This window comes from Ptychodera flava, chromosome 20 (genome assembly GCF_041260155.1).
Source record: "Ptychodera flava strain L36383 chromosome 20, AS_Pfla_20210202, whole genome shotgun sequence".
Classification (NCBI taxonomy): domain Eukaryota; kingdom Metazoa; phylum Hemichordata; class Enteropneusta; family Ptychoderidae; genus Ptychodera; species Ptychodera flava.
Genome location: NC_091947.1, coordinates 16,911,459 through 16,938,039, shown reverse-complemented (window position 1 = coordinate 16,938,039; position 26,581 = coordinate 16,911,459). Strand labels below are relative to the sequence as shown.

Below are 26,581 nucleotides of genomic sequence, written 5' to 3'. Positions count from 1 at the left end.
GTCTGCGTACAGTGAACTCAGCGACATAATGTGCTGAGTGTAGTGTCCAAATGTTCGTAGCTCTACACGAGTTTATACCACTGAAGTTCGTTTCCGATCTTAATATTTTACTATTGCATGATGTTGAGTCTTACAAAGGCCTTAACAAAGTGGGGGACTGCTCCCATCTCACTCCTATTGAAGTTGAGAAGACTTATGTTTACAAAAATTTATGTTTATCAACAAAAAAACCACGCAAGCGCGGCGCGACGACCACTGCGCTTTAACTGATCGCGACTATCAAACCATGAGTTCACACGAGAGGTCGACTAGAAACGTATGTAAAAAGTCACCGAGTGTTGAAAAGCGCGAAACAGCCTCTGGGGTGCATTCTGCCTTGATACAGCATTCTACCATATCGGAGAGTGATCTACAAGAACCAGAAGGAAAAGCATGGTACGTACCCATAGAGATTCAGATTGGCACAGTAAACAAACCAATCGATGACGACTGCCCTGGTGGACCTATCCAACCACAGGTGCGTCCAGAGAGATTGCATAACACTAACAGCATCGCCGGAATCTTGCCCTATCATGGAAAAGTAGCGGATTTAGAAGGAACAGTTTATGGGTACATAGTCCTGCACTGAATAATATCAATGTGTGACTATGACAGTGATTTTGTCAAGGCTGTTAATCAGGTGTTGTCGAAGTTGCCCAGTCATCTACAGTGGTTCACCAGGATTTCTTATTCTGAGTCTGATGTAATGCTTTACTTTATTGGCTCGAACAAAATACAATAAAATAAAAATTAACAAGAAAATTGTCTAATGAGACATCCAAAGTGTACTTGAAGTACACAAGACATTCACCTATGTTACAAAACCTTGGCAACCCTGCATGCATATTTATGCAGGCGATCATGTATGTATGAATGTGTACATATTATCATATACCTGCAAACTCAATACAAACACGCTGTAAATACGTATATAACATCCTATGTTTACACTCACCCAGGTGTACGGCATAACCACCATCGCCATACTGCGAAAATATCGTATCGTATCCTGTTAGCATTGAAGGAACATCACCTGCATATGTCCATGGCGACAGCTCAGGAATCTGTTCAGTTGTATTGACTCCCAGCCATCCAACATCGTATACCCCACGGTCAGCTGAGCTCCCGCAGTACTCCACGTTACAGGCCACGGAGCCGTTGAAAATGGGAGGTGATGTGCAGAGATCTATTGGTGAGAATGCAAATCTCTGTACGTTTCTCTGCAACGTTCTCGAATATACAACAGTTTGCTTATCATCTAATGAACGTGTGAAGAACCACTTGTTGAGTTCAAACACTGCATACTTAAAGTTCTTCCCGAGTTATATGTAATTCAAGTAAACGAGATAGGACTTGTGGAAAGGAAAATCTTTCATGGCAATACAAAGTTTGTGCATAATATTTGGGCTTGTATGAAACAATAAATGACTATCTCGGGCAAATGTATATAACTTTCACATTATTACCCGCCTTCAGTAATTCATGGGTTATTTATGTTATATCAACAAATTTAAATTTGTTTTTTTTTACAGCTTACCTGGTATTAAAATTATATTTAACAAATTTAAATTACCATCAAACATTGGGTTACTTCACTGTATCTCAGCTTACAAAAGAATTTAGTTAGCTTTCATCGATGCAGATTGTGTTCCTTCATAGAAATTATGGTTTTTACGTTCATGAAATTTACATTGTTGACGGCATCTTTATGATGAAATCGATGTATCTGACCATTGAGACTGACAACCATATAAATACTGTGAAATTTGTAGCTACATCTTGGTCCGGAACATAAAACTAGCGTCTACATGAAACTTGGGAAACGAACAACAATATAATTTACACATAATGAAACTTACCTCGACGCACTCGGTACTGAAGAAGGCGAGGTGGCGAAACCCTAAACGAAGTCAAGTCAGCCGTAAGAGCAGACAGCTCGTTTGGTAGTGGCATTCCGTTGTAGAGATACGCAGGGTATATTGATGGCAAGAGAATGTAAAAAATCCATTCCCAAAATACAGTCGTCCCTCTACTAATCTGCGGCATTTGCAAAATGAGAAGGAACCCATTAAAAATATGCATTTTAACAAAAAAAATCGCCGATCGAGTGTTTTTTCTTAAATGTACTGTAACTTTATTTTTTATTAACGTGGGAGATTGCGATGAAAGTATACGAAGCACTTACCTTTTTGAAAATGTGATTGTTGAAATATAAATTTTGAAGAGACGTCTTCATGTTGTAAGAATTAGAGTCTCTGTCGTTGTAGGCAAAGATGAGCAGGCAGGACACAAACACAAAATACAGCACAATTTCTTTCACAGCGCCTCCTTTCGCTGCTGTCTTCCCGATTTCTTTTCGGTCGTTTTTCAAAGTTGCTTTTGTTTCGTCTCCCGAATCCATGCCCACCGGAGGCAAAGCTTTCATCCGGTATGTTTCTTTGCAATCTGACGGTTTTCGCCGTCTTATGACAGAGATGAGAGCTAAAATTACGGCAAACCCAATGACCTGGTAAAACATAATGCCAAAAGCAGTTTCAGGTTCAGACGCACGAGAGTTAGTATTCCGAAGACGGGTTCAGATTCACAACACTGTATGGTGTATTCCATCGACTTAGTGACACGCATGAACCTTGAATTTATTGAATGGTATGATGATGAATATATTTAATAAATTTTGAGTCAGAACAGAATTCGATGAAGCCAGGCAGGCGAAAAGAGGAGATCATAAATATGTGAAATTTTGGGTTTTCAAAGTGCACCTTATTACTTTGTGATGTACAGAAGATGTCAGACTGGCCCCCAATCGCCAGGCTTTTCTCGACAGCTGAGTTACTGGCTGGCCAAGCGACTGGTCTGTGGGCCAAGGCGTTCACCCCAGGATTAGCGCGACAGTCTGCTGATGTTTAGTCCTTTAATTTATTATGTGTGACTTATGTGCCCACAGACTTGGATCAAGTCTAAGAAGATGTAAGCGTTTGTTGAAAGTCTGCAATCAGAACTATTGTACAATCACACAAATATTAAAATAGATAACTTCTATGTCTTTTTTGCACTTTAGATCGACCACATTAAGATAAAAGAGACAATAAAAGATGTAGATACCTTCACGGGCTGTAAAATGAATATATCTTCTACCAAGGACACTGAAAGCGACTTCAAGAATGCAATGGACTTGTCGTTTCCCCATTGCATACTGTACAAGATGGTGAAGAACGCTGAAACTATCGACACAGAAAACACGAGGAACCAAGCAACGTAAATGGAAGGATAGGGTAAGGTCAATTCCTTGTCGAACACACTCGTTTTCCTCGGCGTCTTCTCCTCCTTCTCCTTGGCAACCATGGTTTGGTGTGGCGCTTGCGTATTTAAGAATCGGTCTTCCCGAACTCTGCCGACTTCGATGACGTGTCTCTCACGCTGTGAGGAGCGGTAATATGTGTCAGTTGCAGTTTCAAGTACGCTGTACTCCGACGACACGGTCGATCTGATGTAGATACCTTCGCGTTTGAAGCTTTGATATTCTTTGTCGGACGATTTCCTGAAAAAGTGGCACAGTTTCTGACATATAGTGATGTTACTTCGACCCGAATTCCGTCGCTTTGTTGATCTTCTGAAAAGTTCCACAACGAAGAAGTTGATAGGTGCAACGAGTAAGCCACTCATAATGCCGACAAATATCTGATGCCAGGTGAAAGTTAACGGACCTGTGGGAAGACATCACAAAAACATTAACTCAACAGTGCAGAGAGAGACAGAGAGACAGAGACAGAGACAGACAGACAGATAGACAGATTTACACGAGTTAAAACTTGAAATTATCTCGGAGCGATTGTCACGAATATAATTCTTTTTTGAAAAATGCAGTAACTTGAAAAGAGGTACATGTATTTACTTTTTTATGGATATTAAGTCAACCATCCCCTTCCTAAATTTAGACAAGTAGAAATGTAATTACTATGAATATATATTCAGTTAGTTACACAGTTAGAAACTTTCGGCCAATCACAAAGTCATTTCATATTGGTTTAACTAAAGTCAGACATTTGTTTTCGGCGTTTTCAAGGATGTTCACGAAACATCTGCCAATCTTTGTACTGGCTACTCTGGTATTACATTTTTCACAATTTGTGTTTTACTTCATCTCGTTATTGTTCTACTCCAAAAGCATGTTAAACATCCACCATTTAGCTTGTCAACACAACGCCTCTTATAAAATGCTCTTTGTTTTCGTTTGAATTCTAGTCCTGACAAGAAACACTTGTAATGCAGTCTACACAGGTACAGACTGAGTAGGCAACCTCAATATTGTGTATCTCAACATTCTGTGGGAAGTAACAAGAAACTGTTATTGTCATTCAAAACAAGAACAAACACAATGATAAAATCACCAAACTTTACAGCTACTGCCCTTTAAAATCGGCGCAAGAATTGTTTAGATACACAGTATTTAGCTTACCAACTCATTCCGTACTTGTATAGATTTATTAATTATCTTAAGACAAGTGTTTGGATGAGCGTTTATACCGAGTCGTATGGTCTTTATTTTGGTGTCGTCATAGTCAGACCTGTACCACATACAGCTTACAACCATCGATGCAAGTAACAAGGTCAGACAACACGATACACGCTGCACTCGGGTAAAGTGTGCCCCATAAGGTTTTGCGATCACTGATACCCATAGGTGTTCGTCGGTCAAATCGCCCTTGGCCTTCCCGATCAAGGTCTCGCCTGGCTTCGGCCCCTGGCCATCCCATGGTGTCAGCACACGTTGAGTTTTACCGTCACCATGGTCTCTTGAAAGCCACTGGAAACACGGGAACTCGTACCTACCGAGGAGACACATGATCATACTTACGTGTTAGCTTCCTTTGAAATGACTCTCAATTCCTTAAGGTAGAGTGTGGCGCGGGGATAAATATTTGGACACTCAAACTTTTGCATTTCTGATCTACCACTTGTTGGGGCTCATTTTGAAACCCTTTGAGTAAGAAAAACTTTCACCGTCTCAGTTTTTTTTTTGAAATTCGAAAATCGTATTTTTTTCTCATAGCGTTAACACAAGAATGGCGGCAATTTTGAATTTCAAATATTTGTAAATCTTGGGTAATTTGTTCCTCTAGTGCCAAAATTTGCGCAGTGCCCCGAATTATTTTCTTGATTTTGAAAGAAAATGGTTGAAAGATTCCTTGAAGAAAGTTGAAGTCTTTCATTTTCGAGGCGCATACTACCTTGAAGTCGATAATTTTTAAGGTTGTTTGGATAACAGCTGTTGGAAAAGCAAGACAGGCGATTATAAGTACAGAGAAAACAATAAATAATACAGAAATGCGTTTTTTATTTCTCGGCCAGAGCCATAATAAAACAAAGAAAACAATAACGTAAAACAAACAAAATAATATGGAAAAACCTGGAATTATCATTCAATTTCTGGCTTTTTACCTCTGTGACCTCTATCGATACCTTTTTTGTGTGTTTAAATCTTTGACAATAATTTCCGACAGAAACCAGGAAGCGTTTTTGCCTTGTCCGGAGTTGTCGTGTCGCACATGGAGGTACTTGATGTCTCCAAGAAACGACAGTGAAGTGAGTAAGAACGTGTGCTTGCTTCCCCGTTGAAACAACTGAAAAGTATTAGAGAAGAATTAGAATTACTCATGAAACCAAAACATTGACAACCTAACAACCAACCCTGTGCTATTGGTATGATTACAGACAAAAAGTGTCTGTGGTATGACCAACTTTCAAAGAGATTCGAAGAGAGGTTGCCATTAATTTTACAAGTCTAATTGATGCAGACAGAGCACGGTCATGATCAAAATGAACACAATTGTACACTTCATTGATGTCAAAGAATGTTTTTATAATTACATGTATAGGTTGTTTTAAATGCTAGTGCTATTCGGAAAAATATAGCAATAAGATTAACCACCTACATCACAAACATTACTGTTATACCTTTAGAAGCAGGGGGAAGCCTCAGTTACAGGCAAGGCTTTCAGTTATGCGACATTATATCAGTATGCTTGAGCATGAAGAGTAGCAGACTGTGTTAGTTTCATTCGAGAGCTCGATTAGTAACGTTAACAGGACAGTGTTTTCGAAACTTACTATAGCGTATTTTGTTTGGACTGTCTTAGATTACCTGAAATAAGATTTTATAGATTAATGATATGCCGTAAATCATTCCATCTTAACCCACCTGACAGTCGCTACAAGTACTGTGTATGCGAGTCGCCCTGGTTCTGCTGGCGGTACCGTACAACTTGATGTATACATTTGACGTCGTTCCCGATCCTCTCTCCCGCCCCGTCATAATGCTTACTTCGTACGTGTACCTGTCATTCGGGTTGTTGCTAGGCAGTGGCAGGTTGTCAAACTGGATGGAAAGTTTACAGGATTGGATGATGATTTACTGAGTTACTGAGTTACTGAGGTGATGAACTGTGGCTCGTAAATCGTGTCCTTTGATCCAATACCATAAAATAGTATTTCAATTTATAATCCTGTCCCAGTTAGGTTAAATATGATAATATAAATTGAATTTGCAACGTCAATTTTGGGGCTTATTCTACACATATTAGTAAAGCGACAAACCATAAAATCGAGTGTAAGGCTAACAAAGCTACATACTGAGTACGTAATCATCAGTGATATTGTCATGACAACGCCATCGACAACCGTGCCCTCAATATGGTACGCACTGTTACACGGCAAGCTCTATAAATTTGAACTGTACAATAAAATATATAATACACTGAATTGAAAACGTGCGTGAAGGATTTAGAAATTTTAAGTTAATAAATTACTAAACACTTCTATGTACTCCTTTTGCTACCCGAACTGATTAAAACCCCTGTAGCTGTAACTCTTGAAATTTGTCGACCTGAAAAAACTTTCTTTTTTCTCTGGTTTTTCATTAAATTTTACATATTTAAAGGTTATAGTCTTTTACCACAGAAAAATTGAACAGGTGAATTTAAACTTTAACCGTTTTTTGATTTCCCGCCATTTTTAAAATTGGTAATATTACAATGAAAACATAGCATATGGTGTCCCAGTGGAAAACAATCAGCAGTATGCATTATATTGGACTACTCTGTTGTTTCTGTGAAGATTCCAATGATATATGCACTGCGTACTGCATGTTTGCTTTATTTGCATGAGGGCGCCATTTTATGTTTGGGCAAACATTTATTATTTATCTTGCTCAAAATTGCACATGTAGTCCCAGTGGACAGTTTATGCTACCTGTATAAACACTTTTCAATGAGTACATTCCAATGAACCTGTTTTAGTTTGGAAGTAATATCACAAAAATAATGTGAAAAAGATACAGCTATCGGGCCTTTAAATTCAGGTGTAGACTGAGATGATGACGTTTACACCTATGCTTGTTCTCTGCTGTTCTCGTTAGCTGGTAGTCTTCTCACTGTCGGCTAAACGAAAAATAGCAAAGGACAAGTACAAGTTGAAATCGCCATAGCTACATCTGATTTTAATCAGATTGTTTTGCAACCATGCATGTTGACAATCAATGACTGTATGTCTTACCACGACCCTTTCCCGTCTGTCTTTGCGTCTAGCCCAGATAACGATCAGCAAATACAATGCAAATATCACGATGACTGTTGAAAACACGGAAGGATTGCTGTCCAGGTGAGCGAACTTATCAAACACAGTGTCAAAGTCGATTGGATTGGGTGGAACAACGTAGAAAGCTGCTCCAAATGACGTCAAGTGATTGCACAAACACAAGGTGGTGTCCATGTTTGACTCGGAAGAAACCTTAAAAGGAAAATTGAAGCAATCGTCATTACTGCTATCATATTCTTCATCAGTCCTGCTTTTCGAGTGGTAAAGCGCTGATTTCAAGTTCCTGTCATATGAGTCGATGCGTTTCTGTGTGGTATCTCAATGAATACAGCTTTTATATCCATGTACAATCATGAATGATATCGAAAATCATGGCATCCATCGGTCTTTGTACGTTGCAAGTCAGGTAACATATTGCATACTATACCAATAGCCAAAAACAAAAGTTAATACTATCGTTTGTACATACAATATTTAGCAGATTGGAGTTGAAACTTCTTCCATCAAGGGCGGAAGACGTCCGATCCAAAGAAAGGTGGTGTACACGGAAAGTACTTGCTTAAAAACAAACAAATGATATTGATATCATTGATATCATCTGAGGTGTATTTCAGTTCTTATTGTTACCGGAGCACTTTCTACGCCCCACGCATCTGCCCAAGAGGGATGGTTTATCATCATACAAAAGAGCAAGACGTTACAATGTGATACTTACCATGCATCCATCTCTTTTCCACATTTCGTTATCTTCATCCCAGTATCTGCATCCATGTTGAGTTACTGACATGGTTAAATTAAACATTTCGACTGACAGAGAGAAACAAGGATGATTGTTAATACGAATTATGGTTAAAGTTAACGTTATACAAATAGAATGAAGAATTAAACTTAAAATACTATGTATCTCGCCCTCATAATAGTGGCATTTCGTCGGATTTTACAGTAATAAAGTTCCTCACCAATGTTGAGTTTGATGTTAACATTCTTACATAAAAGTCAATAAAATTAAACTGTGATACCATATATTAAATGAACTTTACATAAATGTATTCATAGTTTTCTATTTCGTCTCTACGTAAAAAGTTGAATGTGTACAAGGCTTGCGTGAGAAGATTACTCTAGCTAAAATATTTTAATTGTGGTGTAGACGTATTTCATGATGTAACTTTAGATCACGTTTTGCTTCTGTCGTATAAAATAGAACATATTCTATTTTACAAGGTTATTTCAGCGCTAGTATTGCAGAGAAAGGTAACATTTTTAAAGCTGTTATACCTGTTGGTAAGTAAAGAGAAAACCCGTAACTTCCGGCCTTTTCGACTTTGGTGTCCGGGATGAAGACTTTCAACACGCCATCACTTACGGAGATGTTAGTCTGGAAGTCAAAGCTGTCTGAATCGGGGGTGTTATTGTAAGACATGTAGACCCGAACAGAGTCATTCAGGCCGATATCGCTAATGTTGACCTTCATTTGGAATGCCATGAAAGTGTCGACAGCCTGGGTAAGAAAGCAAATGATGTGTCTGAACGATGCTAGCGTAGTATTACCAACTATTATGCGATCGATAATGAAGGGAATGCTATTTATTCTATAAATTGAAATTTTGATCCTACAACTTCCCAAATTCAAAACAAATGTGGTGGATCATGATTATTAATATGTTTACGCGGGACACTTTTTTGTTTGCTTTAAACCAATCAAAATGTACAACCCTCTTATAAAACAAATTAATGAAAGCGGGAACCGAATATAACAACAGTCATGTCAGCAGATTGCTTAAGACGATTTGGATTTTTTCTTTCAATTTGTAGATCCACTTTAAATTCCGAAGAATTAGATAAGACTCTTCTCAAAATATAAGCGTAACTTATAATTTTGATTTCTTATTTTAGTACCTCAACTGTCCAGGAATATCTGCATTGCCCCGTTTCTTCATAGACTGTCGGCGGTAACGCCACTTCATCCAAACGTTCAACATGGGAGTTACTCAGGGAAAGGACAATGCAAGTTTCCAAACCATTCACTGAAGAAGATAAGATAACACAGTGAGGTAGAAGATGTCCTAGAGACGGATTTTCTTCTTTTAATTTTGTACCTTATTTTTTAGTCTATTGCAAATGTGAACTCATATTGAAATAGTAAGGCCTGTGTCTAATGTATAGCGTCATGGTTTCATAGCGGCCGTTTTGAAGAATTTCATATTTCTTCAATAGTCAGGCACTTTTGTTCTTAGTACATTAATTTACACTAAGACTCGATTGTTCACTTTTGGTTTCGAAAAGAATTGTTTGAAATTCATTTAGGAAAGTTTGAGCAAAAGTTTATGTCTTTTGGTTTAGTGCTTACTAGCTTAAAATTAATTCAATAATGTTATGATGATTATTTGACGGTATGCATCACAATGCATGATTTTATATCAAATGTATTTGCTCAATGCTGTATTTACTTACGATATTTAAACCAATTTTGACATACTTTTATAACATTAAACCTTTTAAAGTCACGCTGCAGCATCATTCATTTGCTAATTTCGAGTGAAATATCGAATATCACAGGGAAGCTTTACTGTAAAAACACTCCTCCAATGGGTGGAGCAGTTAAGATTTACTTACCACCTAACTTATCACCTCCGGAGTTCTCAAAGTAGATCGTCATAATATCTGACTCTATCGTGTGTGAATTTTCTCCCCACGAAAACAAGTTTCCTCTTGTGACAAAGGACTATCAAATAAGAGAGAAATTTTATTTTTCTTAATTGAGAATCCGAGTAATTTTGGTATAGCAAAAATGTTTTTCTTAAATGAACGTAAGTCTTCCGAAGAAAAACGCATGCAACTCCAATCCAAGAATATCATAAACACATCATTGCAATAGTGTAGGTTCATACTTCTTCCGAACGTTTTGCAATGTGCGTCCACCATATTTTAACCTTCAATGACGATCGTTTTGTTCTGTGCTAATGAAAAAAGAAGTAGCATTACATGTATAATGTTCGAGAATTTCTGTTTTGAACAACAGGAACAGCAAATAATAGTTAAAATAATAGTTCTTCAGTAAAATCAATACAGTTTATCAGATATACTAATAATAATATCAAACCTACCGTGAGGAAAACCGAATCATTTACATTGTGTCCTGGCATTAAATCTGCCATCGGCGGTAGTTTGACCCCAAATGAACTCTCGAATACAGCAGACGTCTTTTCGAAATTGTCAGCAGACGTCGCTTCAAAGTAAACGGAGACAGTTGGTAGGTAATGAATGACAGCCTCGTCCCCGGGTTCCAGAACATTAGACATCATGTCTGATAGAGTGTCCATTGTACTCAGTAGGGTATTTGTGACTTGTCTTTCTTCTTCGTCGGACGAGGCTGTCACGTTCGGCAACATTGACTCATTCTTCACGGCGTCGTATATCACCATAGACATGATCTGGTCAACGAAAACCGTGATTTCTGTCGAAAAAAATGGAAAAGCATTGAGTTAAACTCATGACGTAGCCACTCTGGACGTCCTAACTTAAGATACTTATGACTATTTTTAAAGTTCAATTTTTCCCTATGATTCTTGTGATATTTCGAACAAAGTGTTTTATCACATCACCCTTGTAGATACACTTATTCGTATTTTATGATCACCAATGTACAGTTTCATCAAAACTATACAAAGCTTCTTTGTGTACACACTAAAAACTCGACTGACAAGTTTATTGATTTACAATTAGCACGCAAAGACTCGAGATAGTTTTTAAAGAATGGTTTTCAGAAAATGTGTCTTAGATTTTGACACTGCCAGAAACATTGAATGCAAGACTTTTATGCTTTTCCTGTTGTCTACATACTTGTCAGAAGAAGAGTTGACGTCATTCAGTCATCTTTAATATATGACTACTCCTCGGAATGTTCATCGAAAATGTAGTTAGTGCAGTTTTCAGGTATAATCTCTGCACTACACGTCTATTAGCTACTACTATTCTACATTCTTGAAAAATCATCATTAAAACTATCGATTGTTACAAAATCGCGGTAACTCTTAAGAGTAGGCCTTTGAAGCTCACCTCCGACCATCGCTATAGTTTCATTGACATCCATATCAAGCTCAGCAAGTCTCTCTGTGATGTTTTGCAGGTCTTGGGCGATGTCTACCAACTGGAAATAGAATAACTTAATCACTAATTTTGTACGTTACTATTTATGAAGAGCCGTCGCTCGAGGGCGCTGTTCCCCCAAGAAAGAAACAACTATTCTTCTGCGCACAAAACAATATATCAACACAGACACTAGTAAAGAAAAAACCCGTTTATATATTCATACGGTAAATGGTTTCGCCGCCTTACCATGATGCTTTGTAAACCATTGTCATAGATGGTACACTTTCAAGATCGAAAATTTCAAAAACAAGTTTAGAGATAAGAGAATTAGATCGGCGAAGCTTACCAATATCTCTGAGGCAGATGAGTTTGACGTGATATTGCTGGCAGATGGTACAAGATTAGCTAAATCTCCAGCAGCAGCGAAAAGCACAGATTCGGTGGGCATGGGAAGAGTACCTGGAATAATATCATCAAAATGGTCAAAAGATGGTCAAAGGAATTTCAAAGCAGATGTTTATGTAACCTTTAGTCCTCGTCGCTTGTTTTACATTTTTTTAAAGATGGGGTGATCTTATATTGTTTTCTTTTGTGTTATTATCAATGTTATGATCAATTCTTATATATATTTTGGTAGTGTGCAGGCTGTATATTGAACGCTTTGAGACTGACTTAGGATTTTAGAAACGAGTACAATGAATAATCCTGATAAAAATAAAGGCTAGATTTATCATATCTTCGTTCCTCATCGTTGTATAGAGGTTAAATCCCATTTCCCGGGAACACATTTGACGCCGATATTGTACTTACAGTAAACGTGTATGAACGAGTTATACTTTAGTGTGGTTTGCAGTTCACCAACTCATTAACGAAGAAAATGAACGTGTGAAAATGTGCGATCATTCACAAATCACATACAAAAAGCAATCTTTCCCATAAAGAAAGTATCATTTCCTCACCGTTCATCTCGCAAGTGTACCTCGCGAGATTTTCACAATTCTCGGTGTACCATTTCCCATCGGCAGCTGAGATCGAGACGCACTCCGGCGGGGTCAAAGGTTGTCCTTGTGCCCAGTCCGTGTATTCCGCTTCGTTTCCACTTACCCATCGGTATCCCTTGTTTGCATACTACAAATATCACAATGAAAAATGTAACCAACGTTAACAACTGTTCTCGAAAATGCATTCCACGGATTAAGAAATATTACATGTACATAATTCATTTCACTGATGGACAGATAATAATGCCACGTGACCCAAACAGTTGAAAAGGTGCACGTGGATACTTGAAAGAAGTTTAACTCTGTGAACACATCTTATGAATCAATTATACATACACACCATGATCTATAGCTGTGATGTAACGAGTCTTTCCAAGGAGTTTGTCTACAGATGGTTAAGTACGTATGTCATGAAATTAACCAGGCGTTTAATATTCCCCTTTGGACTTATACAACCCGAATTATATGAAGGACATTTAAATACCTGTCGCTAGGATATATAATTAGGAAATTTCGATCAGACGTCATATGGATTACCTGGAGTCCTATCCACGCATTACAGTTTGAGGGAGGTAAACATGATCCAGCCCTTAACATAGTCTGTTCTTCTAGAAAATTTTGCTCGCTGACAGTTTCGATGGTGACCAGATAACCTCCTATGGACTGGCAGGCGTCCTTGGCATCTTGCCAAGTTTTCAAATCGGAGCTGAAGTGGTAACAAGAGCCACCATCGGAACGCCAACCAGGGGAACAGCTGCCTGTGAGTCCAAATATTACCATATGTTGAGTGCATTTCACGTATCCTCAAAAACCAAGATTACGATAAGAGATAATCAAATGTATAAACAACGCAGAACTATCCACTGAAGGCAATATTTTCCACTGAGTATCATCGTCGAGAATGTAGGTTTGGCAGTAGAATGTTTCACTAAGAGCTTGGACAAAAAATACAGAGAAACGTGCAAAAGAGAATTCTGAAATTCCACGAAGAGCCAGAGTAACGTTGAAAATGCGCACATCATAATTCCGCTCCATAATTTTTTAAGCTCTCTGTGAAGGTAATATAAGAAAATACGCACAATACACATATGATGTGATGTGATGTGATGTGACGTGTACGACATGACGTGACGTGACGTGATGTGATGTGATGTGATGTGAAGTGATGTGATGTGAAGTGATGTGATGTGATGTGAAGTTACGTGATATGACTGGTGTGATATGATATGAGATATGATATGATATGATATGATATGATATGATATGATATGATATGATACGATACTCACCGTGACCAGTTTACTCCTTAACTACTCCTTCACTAATTCACTCACACAACTATACTGTCGCTCTTTATCCCCAGCCGCTGGCCGCTCCTGTGACTTTACGAGTCACTAATTCTGCTCACTTGCACACCAAATCAAATTTCCGCTCATATTCTCTCTCATTCACCGACAAAGCTTCGCATCTTCATCTCCTACCCTAAAACCCTCACTCACTTACCATACAGCGACTTGTAATCTGTGCAAGAGGAACATAAGCAATGCTCGGCACTGGAACCGCACCAATTATACTGTGAGCAGCAGTGGTACCCATTGTCTGGATTGCAGATGCTGGGTTTGCCACTTGGCATCGGAAATGCGTAACCGCACCTGCCTCCATCACGCCAAAGTTTAGGACCAAAATAAGAACCTGTTGTGAGGAAGAAATAGAGTTCGGTAACAATGTACCCACTGTCGCTGTTGATTAGGGTACCAGAATGGTTTGTAGGTCGGTTGTACAGATTGTGAGCTGTTCAGTGAATTCTTGCATTAGAACTTGAATCCACACACAAAATGCTTGGCTGCATCAGACTTTTTGACTCTGAATGTTAACTTGCTTCGGGAGTTTTATACTCTGTCGTGACATATGCTTGTAAGTGATAACCGTTGTAATAGTCACTTGATGTTCAAGATGCCCTGACACCTCCAGGTCGACTTCGATGGATAAGATGTAGACTGAAGTATTATTAATCGATATCAATTTGTTGTTTTGATCGATGAAAACAATATTTCAATTATTTACACAGTTCTATCATTTTGTAAAATTTATGCTGAAACATTACGATTTCACGACTCTTTCGTTATATTTAATCCATTCTAACTATCCAAATTTAGTCCAAATCGTGTGAAAATTGGAAACCTGTTTTGCTATTATGTAATTCAGACATGTCCTTTTTTCTGAAGCAAATGTGATCGACACTTTCCGTTATACAAATAATCAAAAATCTATTATAAAGAACATCAGTAGGAGTAGGTACATGTAGCGTGACACTGTCGGTCTCTTCAAGGTGACGAGATGCTAACGTACGTTAAAAGTATACTGTCACCTGTTCCAATTTTGCCACAGTTACCATGGAAAAAGAAAATCTAACCAATCACAGATTTTAAAGGTATACTGTCACCTGGTTCAATTTTGCCACAGTTACCATGGAAAGAGAAAATCTAACCAATCACAGATTTTAAGCGGGTGGCCGCTTTTTAAAAAGAGCGCCCTCAAATGGGCATTTTGAATACCAAGGAACGCCCCTTTGACCATATATGGGGATATTTACATTACTGGTGACTGTATACCTTTAAGCAGGTGGCCACTTAAATTTAAAAATAGCGCCCGCATATGGGCATTTTGAATACCAAGGAGCACCCCTTTGACCATATATGGGCATATTTAGATTACAGGTGACTGTATACCTTTAACTGCATCTTGGCTAGCAGGCTTAGTCAAATCAACAAACTGACAGAGCGGATACTAAGTTGCCGACTTCTTAACTTCTACTAGGAGAGGATGCCAACTATTTACAAGTAGCCATTTGCTTAGTCATTCAATGAAAGCAGAACTTAGGATCATTGAGTACATTAAGGTATCAAAATATGCATGTCCCGAGAAACGTAACTCTTGGCGGTCGATCTGAAACCCCACCTCCCTTTTTAGGAGCGAAAATCTGGCAGGAGTTATAATTTGAACTTCTTTCGAACATGATAAATCGCCAAAACAGAACGATTGAAGTTTGGGCTGGTGACAAACATTTAAACGCTAAGTCTGGCCGGTGATTGAGCATCAATACACCATGACGGTTTCCATGGTGTATAGTAACGTTGGTGTACAGTATTTGCAACTTTTAGTCGGGCGATCAAAATAAAAAGATTATCTAAACATCCTCTTGGAAAGCAAGAAGCTCGTATTTCATGCATGTGTTTTAATCAAGACCGAATAGCTATTCCGATACAATCATTGAAGGCAGTGGAATTTACATTTTCTTTTTACAGGCAAGTCACCTTCATTGGTAATATTTTCAAGTTCAAGGATTACGCTGTCCGTACTTACGATTTGTATACTCGGCGTATTTGGAAGAAATTGTCTTTCCTCTCAGCTTCGATAAATAGATCTTGAGGTCACTGAAAGAACCCGATATGTAACGGTTGTCGTCTGTTAAATCGTCATTCTTAGCTCCGAGAACCAGGAGAGAACTGCTGTCACCTTCAACTATCGATGTACGCTTGCGCCTACTATGGGCAAGCTGGTCACCGTTGGCGTATATCTTAACACCATTTTCCTCTATGAAGGTGAATGCGCTGAAGAACCAGTGATCATCGTATGGAAGTTTTATATTTGTCTTCCATCTTTTGGCGCCATTACGTACCCCGAAGAACAGTCGGCACGATCCCCTTCTGCGGCCTAACCAGATTGTCACACCGCGCGTCTGGTCAGTATTCCCTCCCGACGAAAGAATATACCCTTTACAGTCACTTTCGGTGACGCTTACTCGCATCCACATTGAAACGGTTATCCCGAGGGGACAGAGTCCTATATCGGACACACAGGTGCCGGAATAGTTGCCAAAGTTGATGAAGTTTTTCTGAAGATTGATGGCGCAGCTGGGATACGGTGCGATGGGAGAGTCTGTTAGGTTAGCTGCTGAATAGAGTACACCATCATTGCCGTTCAGGTTAGAAAGAATCTTGTCATCAGTACATGAGTCAATCTGTACACATTCATCGGAGGGCGTTGTGGAGTCACAGCTTCCACTCAGATCCCAGTGGTCCACTGGTTCTGAAGGAAACATTATGAAATGGAGAATATGATTTGAAATATGAGGACTGGTCGAGTAATACATAAAAATGCACTGAAAATCAGAGACACACACATCTTCAAGAACAGTGTCTCGATGATACAATAAATTAAACTGATCAGACTCCCTCGGGACTCCGATTTGGTCACTGTTATGCTGTTTTTCATTTTCTTGTATTTTTCCATAAACGGTTTCTGTACCAGAAATTTTGCAAACGCCACCCCATTATTCCAACACTGAAGTAAACAAACATTAATACTATAGGCTAAGAGCGATACTTTAAATCTGCAGATTTATGGCAAATATTGCGTTTGGATTGCTTGATACGTGAGTCAGTAGATATTATTGGGAGTCATTAGATGTCTTAAGAGATTTGTCGTAATCCTTATCCTAATATGATCAGCGTTCATTCAACTGACAAGATAGACAATATAACCGTTTCAGTTTTCAAAATAAGGCCAAAAAAAAAAAGAAATGTTTCTGGTCAGGCCTTTCTTTAAAAAATGGTGCGGCGACGCGGCTTTTTTTTTTTTTTTTTTTTTTTCCTCCTCAAGGGAGGGAGCAGGGTCAGTTAAAGCACCAAAGCTTAGCGGCTAATTTGCATAATCATTTGCATATAATTAATTTATATTTGCATATGGATGTAAGCTTGCACATGCATCCACACATACATGTACACTCACAACAAAATGCAATGGTAACACACAAGTGTGCAGTTTGAACATCATGGAAACTCTTTATTACACTTAAATAAATCATCACAGTATTGTAATTACAATTGCAATTAAAACAGAAGATTCAGATTGAAACTTTGAGAGCAAGAAATGGTTCGTCTGATTGGAGTTTCATTAATACATATATTGCTAATAAATTGTCAAAACTTGCCAACAAAGAGGAAAATTCACAAATTTAAGCTTTACACAATTCAAATGCAATTGAGTTTTATATCATTTTTGAACGACAAACACCGCGAATAATTTTTCAACACGGGGATAGATTTCAACCAGCGGCCCCCCCCCCCCCCCCCCGCATAACTTCTACTTCCACTGAACATCGTCGTTCGATTCTTGATTTAAAAATACCACCAAGATGATCACAAGACATGAACTAAGTACAACTAGAAACCCTCGAAAATCAGGTGTAAAATCTTTCAGAGAACGTGTCAGAGTGGAACCACACGCGACGCCAGGATCAATGTCAACACGTTATAAACCTGTCGACCAACATGGCCGCCGCCATATTGAAATTTATGCAATGTGATCGTGATCGTACTCAGACAAAACTCATCGTTGTACAATGATAATCAACCTCACCAGTCAACTCTTGTTTCTTTTGCGGTCCATTTCGTTGATCAAAGCATGGGAATGTGATCAAGGCCCTGCTAGTGCTACACCGCCTACCTCTGTGAACACTTGTCCGCGATGTATACTGTCTTTGTTGGTCGTAATAGTCGTTCTCTGAATGAAAATTTGTGAACAACCCAGCCGATTCTTCTATTGTTTTAACGTTCCTCTCAACACTTCCGGACAACTTATCTGATGCATATCATACTTCACACCTTCCACTCTTTCACCAGGTTAAAAGTTGCAGTGAGCGCTTATGTGTAGACAACGCATGCATCAGCTGGTAGCTACGCAGAGCGTATGAACTAAAGGATGGCGGGAATATTTTAAAGCGCAGCGGGGAGAATCAAAGCGTAGCGGGGGGGGGGGGAGGCGAAAGCGTAGCGGGACCGCTATGGCCTGGGGATAACACTGAGTTTTGTAGTTTTATCAATATAGTAACATTTAAACTGTTCATGCAGTCACTGATCATGTGCCCCAAAGAATTTTCTTTCTCTTCAGCCGTTTTGGTTTGGTGTTATAGTAATCAGTATGTAGTTTGCCACAGCCGCCGGCCTCAAACCAGAAAAAAAAAGGGTGACGCGCTGTTGTTCAAGTGACGCGCGCGCTGACCAGAAACATTTCATTTTTTTTTTTTGGCCTAACCGAAGGAAATTATTTTTTAAAGATTTTCGTTCTTACCTGAGGGCACGGGACAACGGCTGTGAGCTCTTTGTATTTCACTTTGCGACAGAGCCTGATCATACACCTGGAGACATGTCACATAGCCCTGGAAAGCAGCGCCCTCAGCGGTGGCACTGTAACCTATGTACAGTGCGTCAGTCGTGTTCAGTTCGGTCTGCCCTATGTTCAGACAGTCGACCAATTCGCCGTCGTGCAATAGTTTGAGCTCGCCGCTGTCGTAATCATAGGATATCGCCAGTGAATTCCAGTCATTGCTGGTGAGCGAGGTCATTGACATGGAATATCTGGTCCCCGAATAGCTGACGACACTGGCGGTAACTGTGTTCGAGCTTTCCCGAAAGATGCTACAGCCGTGATTATTCCCGCCATCGAGAATTGACCCACTGTTGGATGTTGGGTACACCTCCAGCATAACCGTCAAAGATAAACTCAGTAAATATTCATCGCTGATAGGAAATTTGAGATAAGAATCAAACTGGCCGGGAAGAAAATAGGATTCGCCGGCATCTGCTTGTGCTGCAATCACGGAACCCTGAACTATGACGTCATTTCCGTTACCAGAAGCATCGGCCAAGTTGTACTCCGCATTCAGAGGCCACAATGCAGCAGGTTGTCGCGGAACTGGATTGGAATACATAATGTAAAATGAAATTAATCATTATTATTAACCCGCTAGAGCAAAATGTCGAAATATAACATGAAATTGCTGCATTGACGAACAATTCTAGTTTCCCGTAACCCAAGGCACTCTCCAACCATAAAGCTATTTTCGCATTTAATAGCTCAGAAATGTATATAATATTATGTCTTTCTTTTGGGTGACAACAGGTAAAGAAGTGACTGCCTTGCTTAATGTAGTTCCAATTCCGACGGTAACATCGAAATCACAGAGGAATGTTTGGAATTTCAACAGTTAAGTAGACAAGCGCAGGAGAGTTTACAGCACCTAATATGAGATGTAGGTTAAAAACCAATAATGTTGTACTTTGCGATTATTTATCAATCCATTGCCAAGAAGCAAGCTTATAAGCTTCATATAGACTTCGAATTCTACCAATCTAAAAGTTTATTATATAGTATAATCAAGCAAGCAATTTCCTAATCCTCGAATTAATACGTCGATGGTGATACGACTGACAAATTGGATATGACGATGGCCGGGGTCTCAAATTGGCGCTTGTGATCTACATCATTTTGCAAGCCGTCACTCGGTTGGAGGTATGCTTTGTATTTTGACAGCTAATTAAGATTCATGATAATTGATTTTATTGATCGCAGCGGTAGCGATTTGAAAAGCACTCGCAAAACAAGCTACGCGATAATTGTTTTATCGGTTGTTCTCTTAATAATATGATCTATTAATTAAGAATTCCTGTCGAAAAAATCGTCAAGGAAACTAAGAATTTTATCACGCCAATGATCAACGACAAAAAATTAAAATGAAATCAGGATTCAATGTTCCACTTCTCATTTCAACAAAGTCATGTGGTCATAGAAATGATATTTGATGAGCGAAACCAAAGAATCAAAATACAATAATAGCAGTTGCTGAGTTGAAATTTCCTATTTGAGTTAACTCTCCATGGAAATTTCGAGACAAACATAATCTGCCACATACAGTACTTTAATTTATATCAATTATTGTTGGTTTCGACAAAATTACGTGCTGTATATGTGAAGGTGGAAAGCTGTTTGTCTGCGTAACATTTTATTTTACAACTTGAAGGAGTAGTTGGGGGAATTCCTTGTTTCGTATGAGGAGAGTTGAAATGGAAGCATGATTGCCAACAAAGACGTTCAACAGACTTCATTATTACCGACCTACCCTTTTTATGGACGCTAGTCACAGAGTAAATATATTTTGTCATTAGCTTAGAATGTGCCCCGGGATTACATTTTCAGAAATAAAAGAATTTTTCTTTTATAACAAATAATGCATTATATTCTTCGTTACAATGCTTATTCGGTCTAATTTTAAAATTCAATAAAAGTGAATAGTTTTTTACAAGAAGAGAATTGTAAGTGACCCACAGAAGCTTAGCATCAACACAAGTAGGACAAATTTGAGAAATAGGATATTGTGGTCTCTGATCAGCAAATTTAAGCTCCTCTACTTGTCTTTTTGTTTCTTTTGTTTGCAATTCACTTGTTTTCATGGTTTATTTGTAATATTGCATCTTTCAGCTATAGTGCACCTAACACTGTTCATAAATTTGAACAATTTAAATATCTTATTCTGAGACTCCCAAATTAGTTTCAATCGGCGTGTTGATCATATATGGGCCTGTTTTAGGTAATTTGTTTCTGCAGGTTAATTGCGAAGTGACTTGATATCTTTCTCCCAGACCCAAGACGCCACTATAAATATTGCCAAAGTTCAATATTTTACTTTTCGAGTCACGTAATGTCTCTAACAACCAGCTCAACTCTATATCAAAAAAATATCCACCAACATCATACACACATGTATCAATTAAGTGTTTGTGTTGTTTCTTCTCGTCTCAAATTATTCCTGTTATAATATCAAGAGTGTGAATGAAGATGGTAACGATTGTCATTAAACAACTGCAATTGTTACTATACTATGGGTATGTCGTCATATTATACTCACACAACTTACACAACTTAATAACTATTTACAAGTATACAAAAATTTACAGGGAAAATGCATTTTTTAAAATAAATGCACGATCTTACATGATCTTATATGCATCTATAGTGCCACAAAGGTATCGTCACAATGACGAACACTATTTAATTACCACCTCACCTATTCAGACGAACAACTTGCAATTTCCTTGTCTAGTCACCCCTAATTCCAAGAAAACAGGTCAACAATTGCAATTTATAACAATGGTTTGGACCAAACTATAATGATTGAAGGGTTAAAGAGCGAGGGTTGTCAGATGCTCACGCCTTTTATCTATTATTCTTTAATTTACTCATAAGCTATATCTGTGACTTCTACTGGGAAACGGACGGTTAGAATGGGCCTCGGGGACAAAATTAGTAACTTTAATTTTCATTGAATGTACAACACTCTTCTTGCGTGCAGCTTACATCATCAGCCGTTGTTTCATTTTAAATTGCGTTTTTCGGAGGTTTTGCCAACCCGACCTTCAAGTTCACTCTGTAACCGATGATGTCAAAATATGCTGAATGTATATACCAGGCCCTTTTCCTTATGGGCTTTGCACTCTCGAATAGTAAATACCATAATATTGTAATCATTTGATAGAAATTAACATATCAGAATTCACTACTTGAAATTCATTGAGAAACCCCCATCTTGTTTGGTCGATGTCAAATGCATTTGTAGATTCAAAACTTACCGATCGGTATGACGTCGTACTGACATATGTAATACAATTCAATCAAGCACCGCCGGTCGTTCCAGGCGAAACCTCTACTGTAAGAAGCAAAGAATGCAGATATAAGAGAGCTGGCGAGTATCTTGAAAAGAAAGGCTCTAAACACAGGTGGCGTTCGATATATTGCGTCCAACCCAACTTGCCAAAATGGGATGACTACCATGTTTTCATGGAACGAGAAAGACTTGGAAAGTTTTAGAAATTAAACGGACAAGATACCGGTCTGGGATCAAAAATCAGAGCGTAATACACTTTAGTCTGGTATACTATGTCTTTTCAGTAAAAAATTGTGGACCTACTTTTTTTCTGGAGTGAAAATGAGGCAGAGAAATTGAGATAACAAAACGCGTCTATCACAAAAGTTTCTATTTCCTTTACTCGTGATTGGTCCAAAGCAAATGTGAACACGCAATGTGGGGCTTTTAGATAGCCGAAAAGAGAGAGAAATGCCATGGTTTCAGACTTTTGTATTGTGTTTAGCTAGTATTTGTGAGGTTGGCCATAACATGGCATATTATCAAGTGTGGTGCTCAGAAACAACCGTATGAAGTCGAACCCGGCGACCCGCGACAACATTATCAAAACACTTTGCAGATGGCTGGGATGCAGAATGTACAAATGTGCTATTGAAAGATGCATACATACATGTATGTGCATATTGTCAGTAATGCCGTGTTCAGCTATCGAGATCATACAGCCAACAGATCCGGACTGTGACAAAACATGCAATCTTATTGCGTTAGTAAACGACATTACAAAATACCTTTGATGGTACATATGCACACACTGCTCAATACTGCTATTTGGTTCTTCGGAGTACCAGTTTGCATAAGATGATTGGGGACAATTGTCAGGATAAAACTGGGTGCCTTCGTCGGCGAGTCCAAACCAAAAGTTTCTGTCTGAAAGAGAAAGGTGTACCCGGGAAGGTAACATCTCAAAACAGATATTCCGAATTCATCAAGATGAAATTCAGTTGAAAAGAATATCCTCTATTTGAGAGAAGGTGCGTTGTTTTATTGTAAATATGAGAATTGTATGGCATCGCCAAGGAAATCAGTTCAGTACGTGTTTGCGTGTAAATTTTAGCATTGCGTGTTCGAAGCAAATATGATTAATATCCAAGAGCACATTATTTGTCTTCTTCTTTCTGTAAAGAAAAGTGTGAGCTGATTTGTACCTGACAGGCCGGCAGCTGTGATAAGATATTCCAACGTGTCCTGTGTGTTTTTGTTCAGGATCTTGGCCAACATCCCACCCTGTGCCTGGCAGTCAGAGGAAGCATCTGCCCAGTTCCTTTGCACGTTGCTGAATTCATATTTATAACTCACCGCTGAAGATATAAACGGGAAAAAAGAAATGATCAGAACAACAATTTTCATATAGATTTAGTTTGAAATCTCGCATTTTACCCGACTAGGCGCACTGTATCACACATTGCAATTACATGCGTTCCATACATGTAGTATGAGTAACACTTACAACGCTAAGCTGGAAACCAAATCCGGGAACTGTCAAACATGGGTAACCAACGAACGAATAAATCAATCTCTATGCTGTTAATTATTAATTTTCTTAACTTACATGTATGTCTGCAGAACCAGAATCATTCAATCTAATATGCTGTCACCGTGGTCACGTGTATGTGTGTGGTCGCTGTCACATGATAGAATTACCAAACTATCAAGAGCATTGTTTTTTTCCCACAAAACCATGTCTCTGATTACAATAAAGTCTTTCCAGTATTATATCAACCTCTGAGCTACTTTATTATTTTAACGCATTGTATCTTTTACAAAACATCGAAGATGTGAAAACGTGAAACTGTGAATACGATAGTACGATAATAGTAAGGGATAGAACTCGATTTATTGTTGTATGTTCTTGTTTTAATTTTTATTTAAAACTAAATATAAATAAGCTTATGTGTTATTCATTCACTTGTTTATCCAATTCGTCAAACAAAACTTCGCGCAGTTTTCACTCTAAATATATAGGTTTATTTGCAAATTACGATCATATGCTTTATTTCCATATTAAATTTTCATCGTCAAATGTTGCATTGAGATATTTCAATCACTGGTACGCGGTTTATAGATTTTTCAAGCGGAATTTAACAAAAGCTGATTTCTTATGTAAAACATGTAACTTTAACATTTTTAAATCTCAAAGTTGTCAATTTGAAAATAGTTCCGGTTTTCTTTGAGTAATGTTATGACTATATATGCGACCCCGAGACTTCATCGACGAGTTACATGAATCCCATGGACCGCCCGACGTTCGATATGCGAGACAAGTAATAAAGGGCATTGGGTATCTCTTTCATTTTAGATATCGCTTTAATCTTGAAGCGTTTATTTCAGCATTTTAAATTGTTTACATAAATCATTCACATATTACCACTAAGCAAAGTGCTTGATCTACGACAATATACACACATAATTCTGTAAATTTGTCAAATACGTTAGGTATTCACGTATATATGTATACAAATAAAATGCACATGCAGATTTTTCACTCAGTCCGCAAAGATCTGCGTTGCATATACTCTTGTTCTGCATAAATATTCAGAGGTTAATACCCAATTGGCAATGTCTCATGTTCCTGTATCGTATTTTGTATCCGGCGTTCTATGTTCCCGGCCATGTTATAACCTTCAACTGATCTAACCAATACAATCGCTTGTTAATTGATTTTGGATAGTGAAATTTACTGCTTGGCATTCTCATTCAAGTTGATTGACAGCCCTTCAACCTGAGTGCGTGTCAAAACAATGCATTGTGATTAGCATTCTAAAGCAATGAACAATGGGGAATAATAAGATCAAGGCCAATACCTCACGCTGCGCTCGCTCTCAGGTTAGACCTGTTACATATCATCTCAACGAATACCGACAGAAAAGATACCAGAATTCAAAAATAGTCACAGAGGAAGAACTTTCTATGGTGCAATATGTTATTACAATCATTACCGATCAAAATCTTTCCTCTACTTTAAATCTCTTCCGATTTCGATCGCGATCGATCGTCGAATGGAGCGCAGCGAGGTGACCATTTTTGTGTGTTTTAGGCTGAGAGCTGCCATGTCAACAGGTATCGAGCGCGACATAGCTGTCAAGCCACGCGCTCACTGCTAGTTAGGAGGTAGCCAGGGCAGAACTTTAACGGATAAAACAACGGGATAGCATTACAATATTCAACATATTATTCCCGTATTACGCCCGGCTAACCTACATGTAAATATCGTTGTCTCCCCAAAATCCTTCAAATTTTTTATCGGCAACATTGAATATACAACGTAAGTTTGTTTAAAAAGGGACAAAGTCTGCCATTTTTCATGAATTTTGTTTGATACGAGATACTAATTATTTTGTTTGACATGTTGAAAGATACTGAATGAATGGGTGACCATGCACATATTCGACCCCGGTTTTAGACAAATTAAATGAAACCATCGCGAAAATGAATTAAAGGTCATGACCATTAATTCATTTTCGCCATGGTTTCATTGATCGTGTCTACACCGTGTCAAAAACCGTAACCTCGATCGTGTCTAAAATCGTAACATTTTATTGTAAAATTCAGATCGATAAATAGGAATATTCCGCCAGTTTTTGTTGGTCTGGTGCTTTTGCTACTTTGTTTTATTTTGTGCTTTCCTCTTTTCAGTAGATTTCTTACTTCACTTTTTGAAGTAGTTAAGCAACTTTAATATCAGTCACTCTGTGATCTAGTCAGAACTGCAACACTTTAACGACCAAAGAGCAACAACAGGCGTGGAAGATTTGTTATTTTAATAGCAAAATATTCATTTTGAAGAAAAGACATTTATTGGTTTTAACTGTGTAGCCAATTTAAGAGAATTTCCTTTTCTGTTTCAATAATTAATCTGAATCAACCAAGATCAGTCTTGTTTCAACTTTTAACAGTGCTTGCATTCTCACTTAGATAGTGACATCGGCTCAGAGACGTCTTCTTATTCTTCAGATATTTGGGAAATGCTGCACTTTGAATAGTAAAGAAAAATATACTACCAGCAAGCTAACTTGAATATGGTGAAAAACGGTTACACGCGCAAAAAATATATTCAGGATGTTTTCAGGTTTTTGTTTACAAATATTGTTATTTACAAGTATAAGCCTACTTACCGTGTACTTGAACGAGCATCATGGCGATAGTGAAAGTCACAAGATGCATTGCCATCATGATGTCGACGGTACTGTTGACGGTCTCAAGCAAATACTAATACCTTATTCGTTGAGAGAGGTGCGCCGAAGAGAACAAAGCCACGCTGAAGCGGTACGTCCTGACGATGACGTTTACAGGACTGGAGGAATTATGTATCAGTACTGAG

At 38.4% G+C, this 26,581-nt stretch overlaps 1 protein-coding gene across 1 annotated transcript in view; it reads right to left on the bottom strand.

Moving 5' to 3' along the window:
* LOC139120173 (polycystin-1-like protein 2) overlaps positions 1-26,581 on the bottom strand; it is a 31,626-nt gene extending 5,045 nt beyond the window's left edge. The window contains exons 1-25 of the mRNA XM_070684333.1: positions 26,376-26,581; positions 23,409-23,561; positions 22,992-23,130; positions 22,190-22,266; positions 18,855-19,478; positions 16,086-16,811; positions 14,226-14,414; positions 13,260-13,480; positions 12,681-12,849; positions 12,068-12,180; positions 11,689-11,779; positions 10,737-11,086; positions 10,246-10,354; positions 9,529-9,656; positions 8,908-9,130; positions 8,348-8,439; positions 7,591-7,824; positions 6,239-6,415; positions 5,500-5,660; positions 4,564-4,865; positions 3,142-3,743; positions 2,225-2,545; positions 1,899-2,076; positions 995-1,225; positions 444-567 (exon numbers count right to left, since the gene is read on the bottom strand). Coding sequence (XP_070540434.1) covers positions 444-567; positions 995-1,225; positions 1,899-2,076; positions 2,225-2,545; positions 3,142-3,743; positions 4,564-4,865; positions 5,500-5,660; positions 6,239-6,415; positions 7,591-7,824; positions 8,348-8,439; positions 8,908-9,130; positions 9,529-9,656; positions 10,246-10,354; positions 10,737-11,086; positions 11,689-11,779; positions 12,068-12,180; positions 12,681-12,849; positions 13,260-13,480; positions 14,226-14,414; positions 16,086-16,811; positions 18,855-19,478; positions 22,190-22,266; positions 22,992-23,130; positions 23,409-23,561; positions 26,376-26,433 — 5,792 coding nt within the window. The 5' untranslated portion in view covers positions 26,434-26,581. The remainder of the gene's footprint in view (positions 1-443; positions 568-994; positions 1,226-1,898; positions 2,077-2,224; positions 2,546-3,141; positions 3,744-4,563; positions 4,866-5,499; positions 5,661-6,238; positions 6,416-7,590; positions 7,825-8,347; positions 8,440-8,907; positions 9,131-9,528; positions 9,657-10,245; positions 10,355-10,736; positions 11,087-11,688; positions 11,780-12,067; positions 12,181-12,680; positions 12,850-13,259; positions 13,481-14,225; positions 14,415-16,085; positions 16,812-18,854; positions 19,479-22,189; positions 22,267-22,991; positions 23,131-23,408; positions 23,562-26,375) is intronic.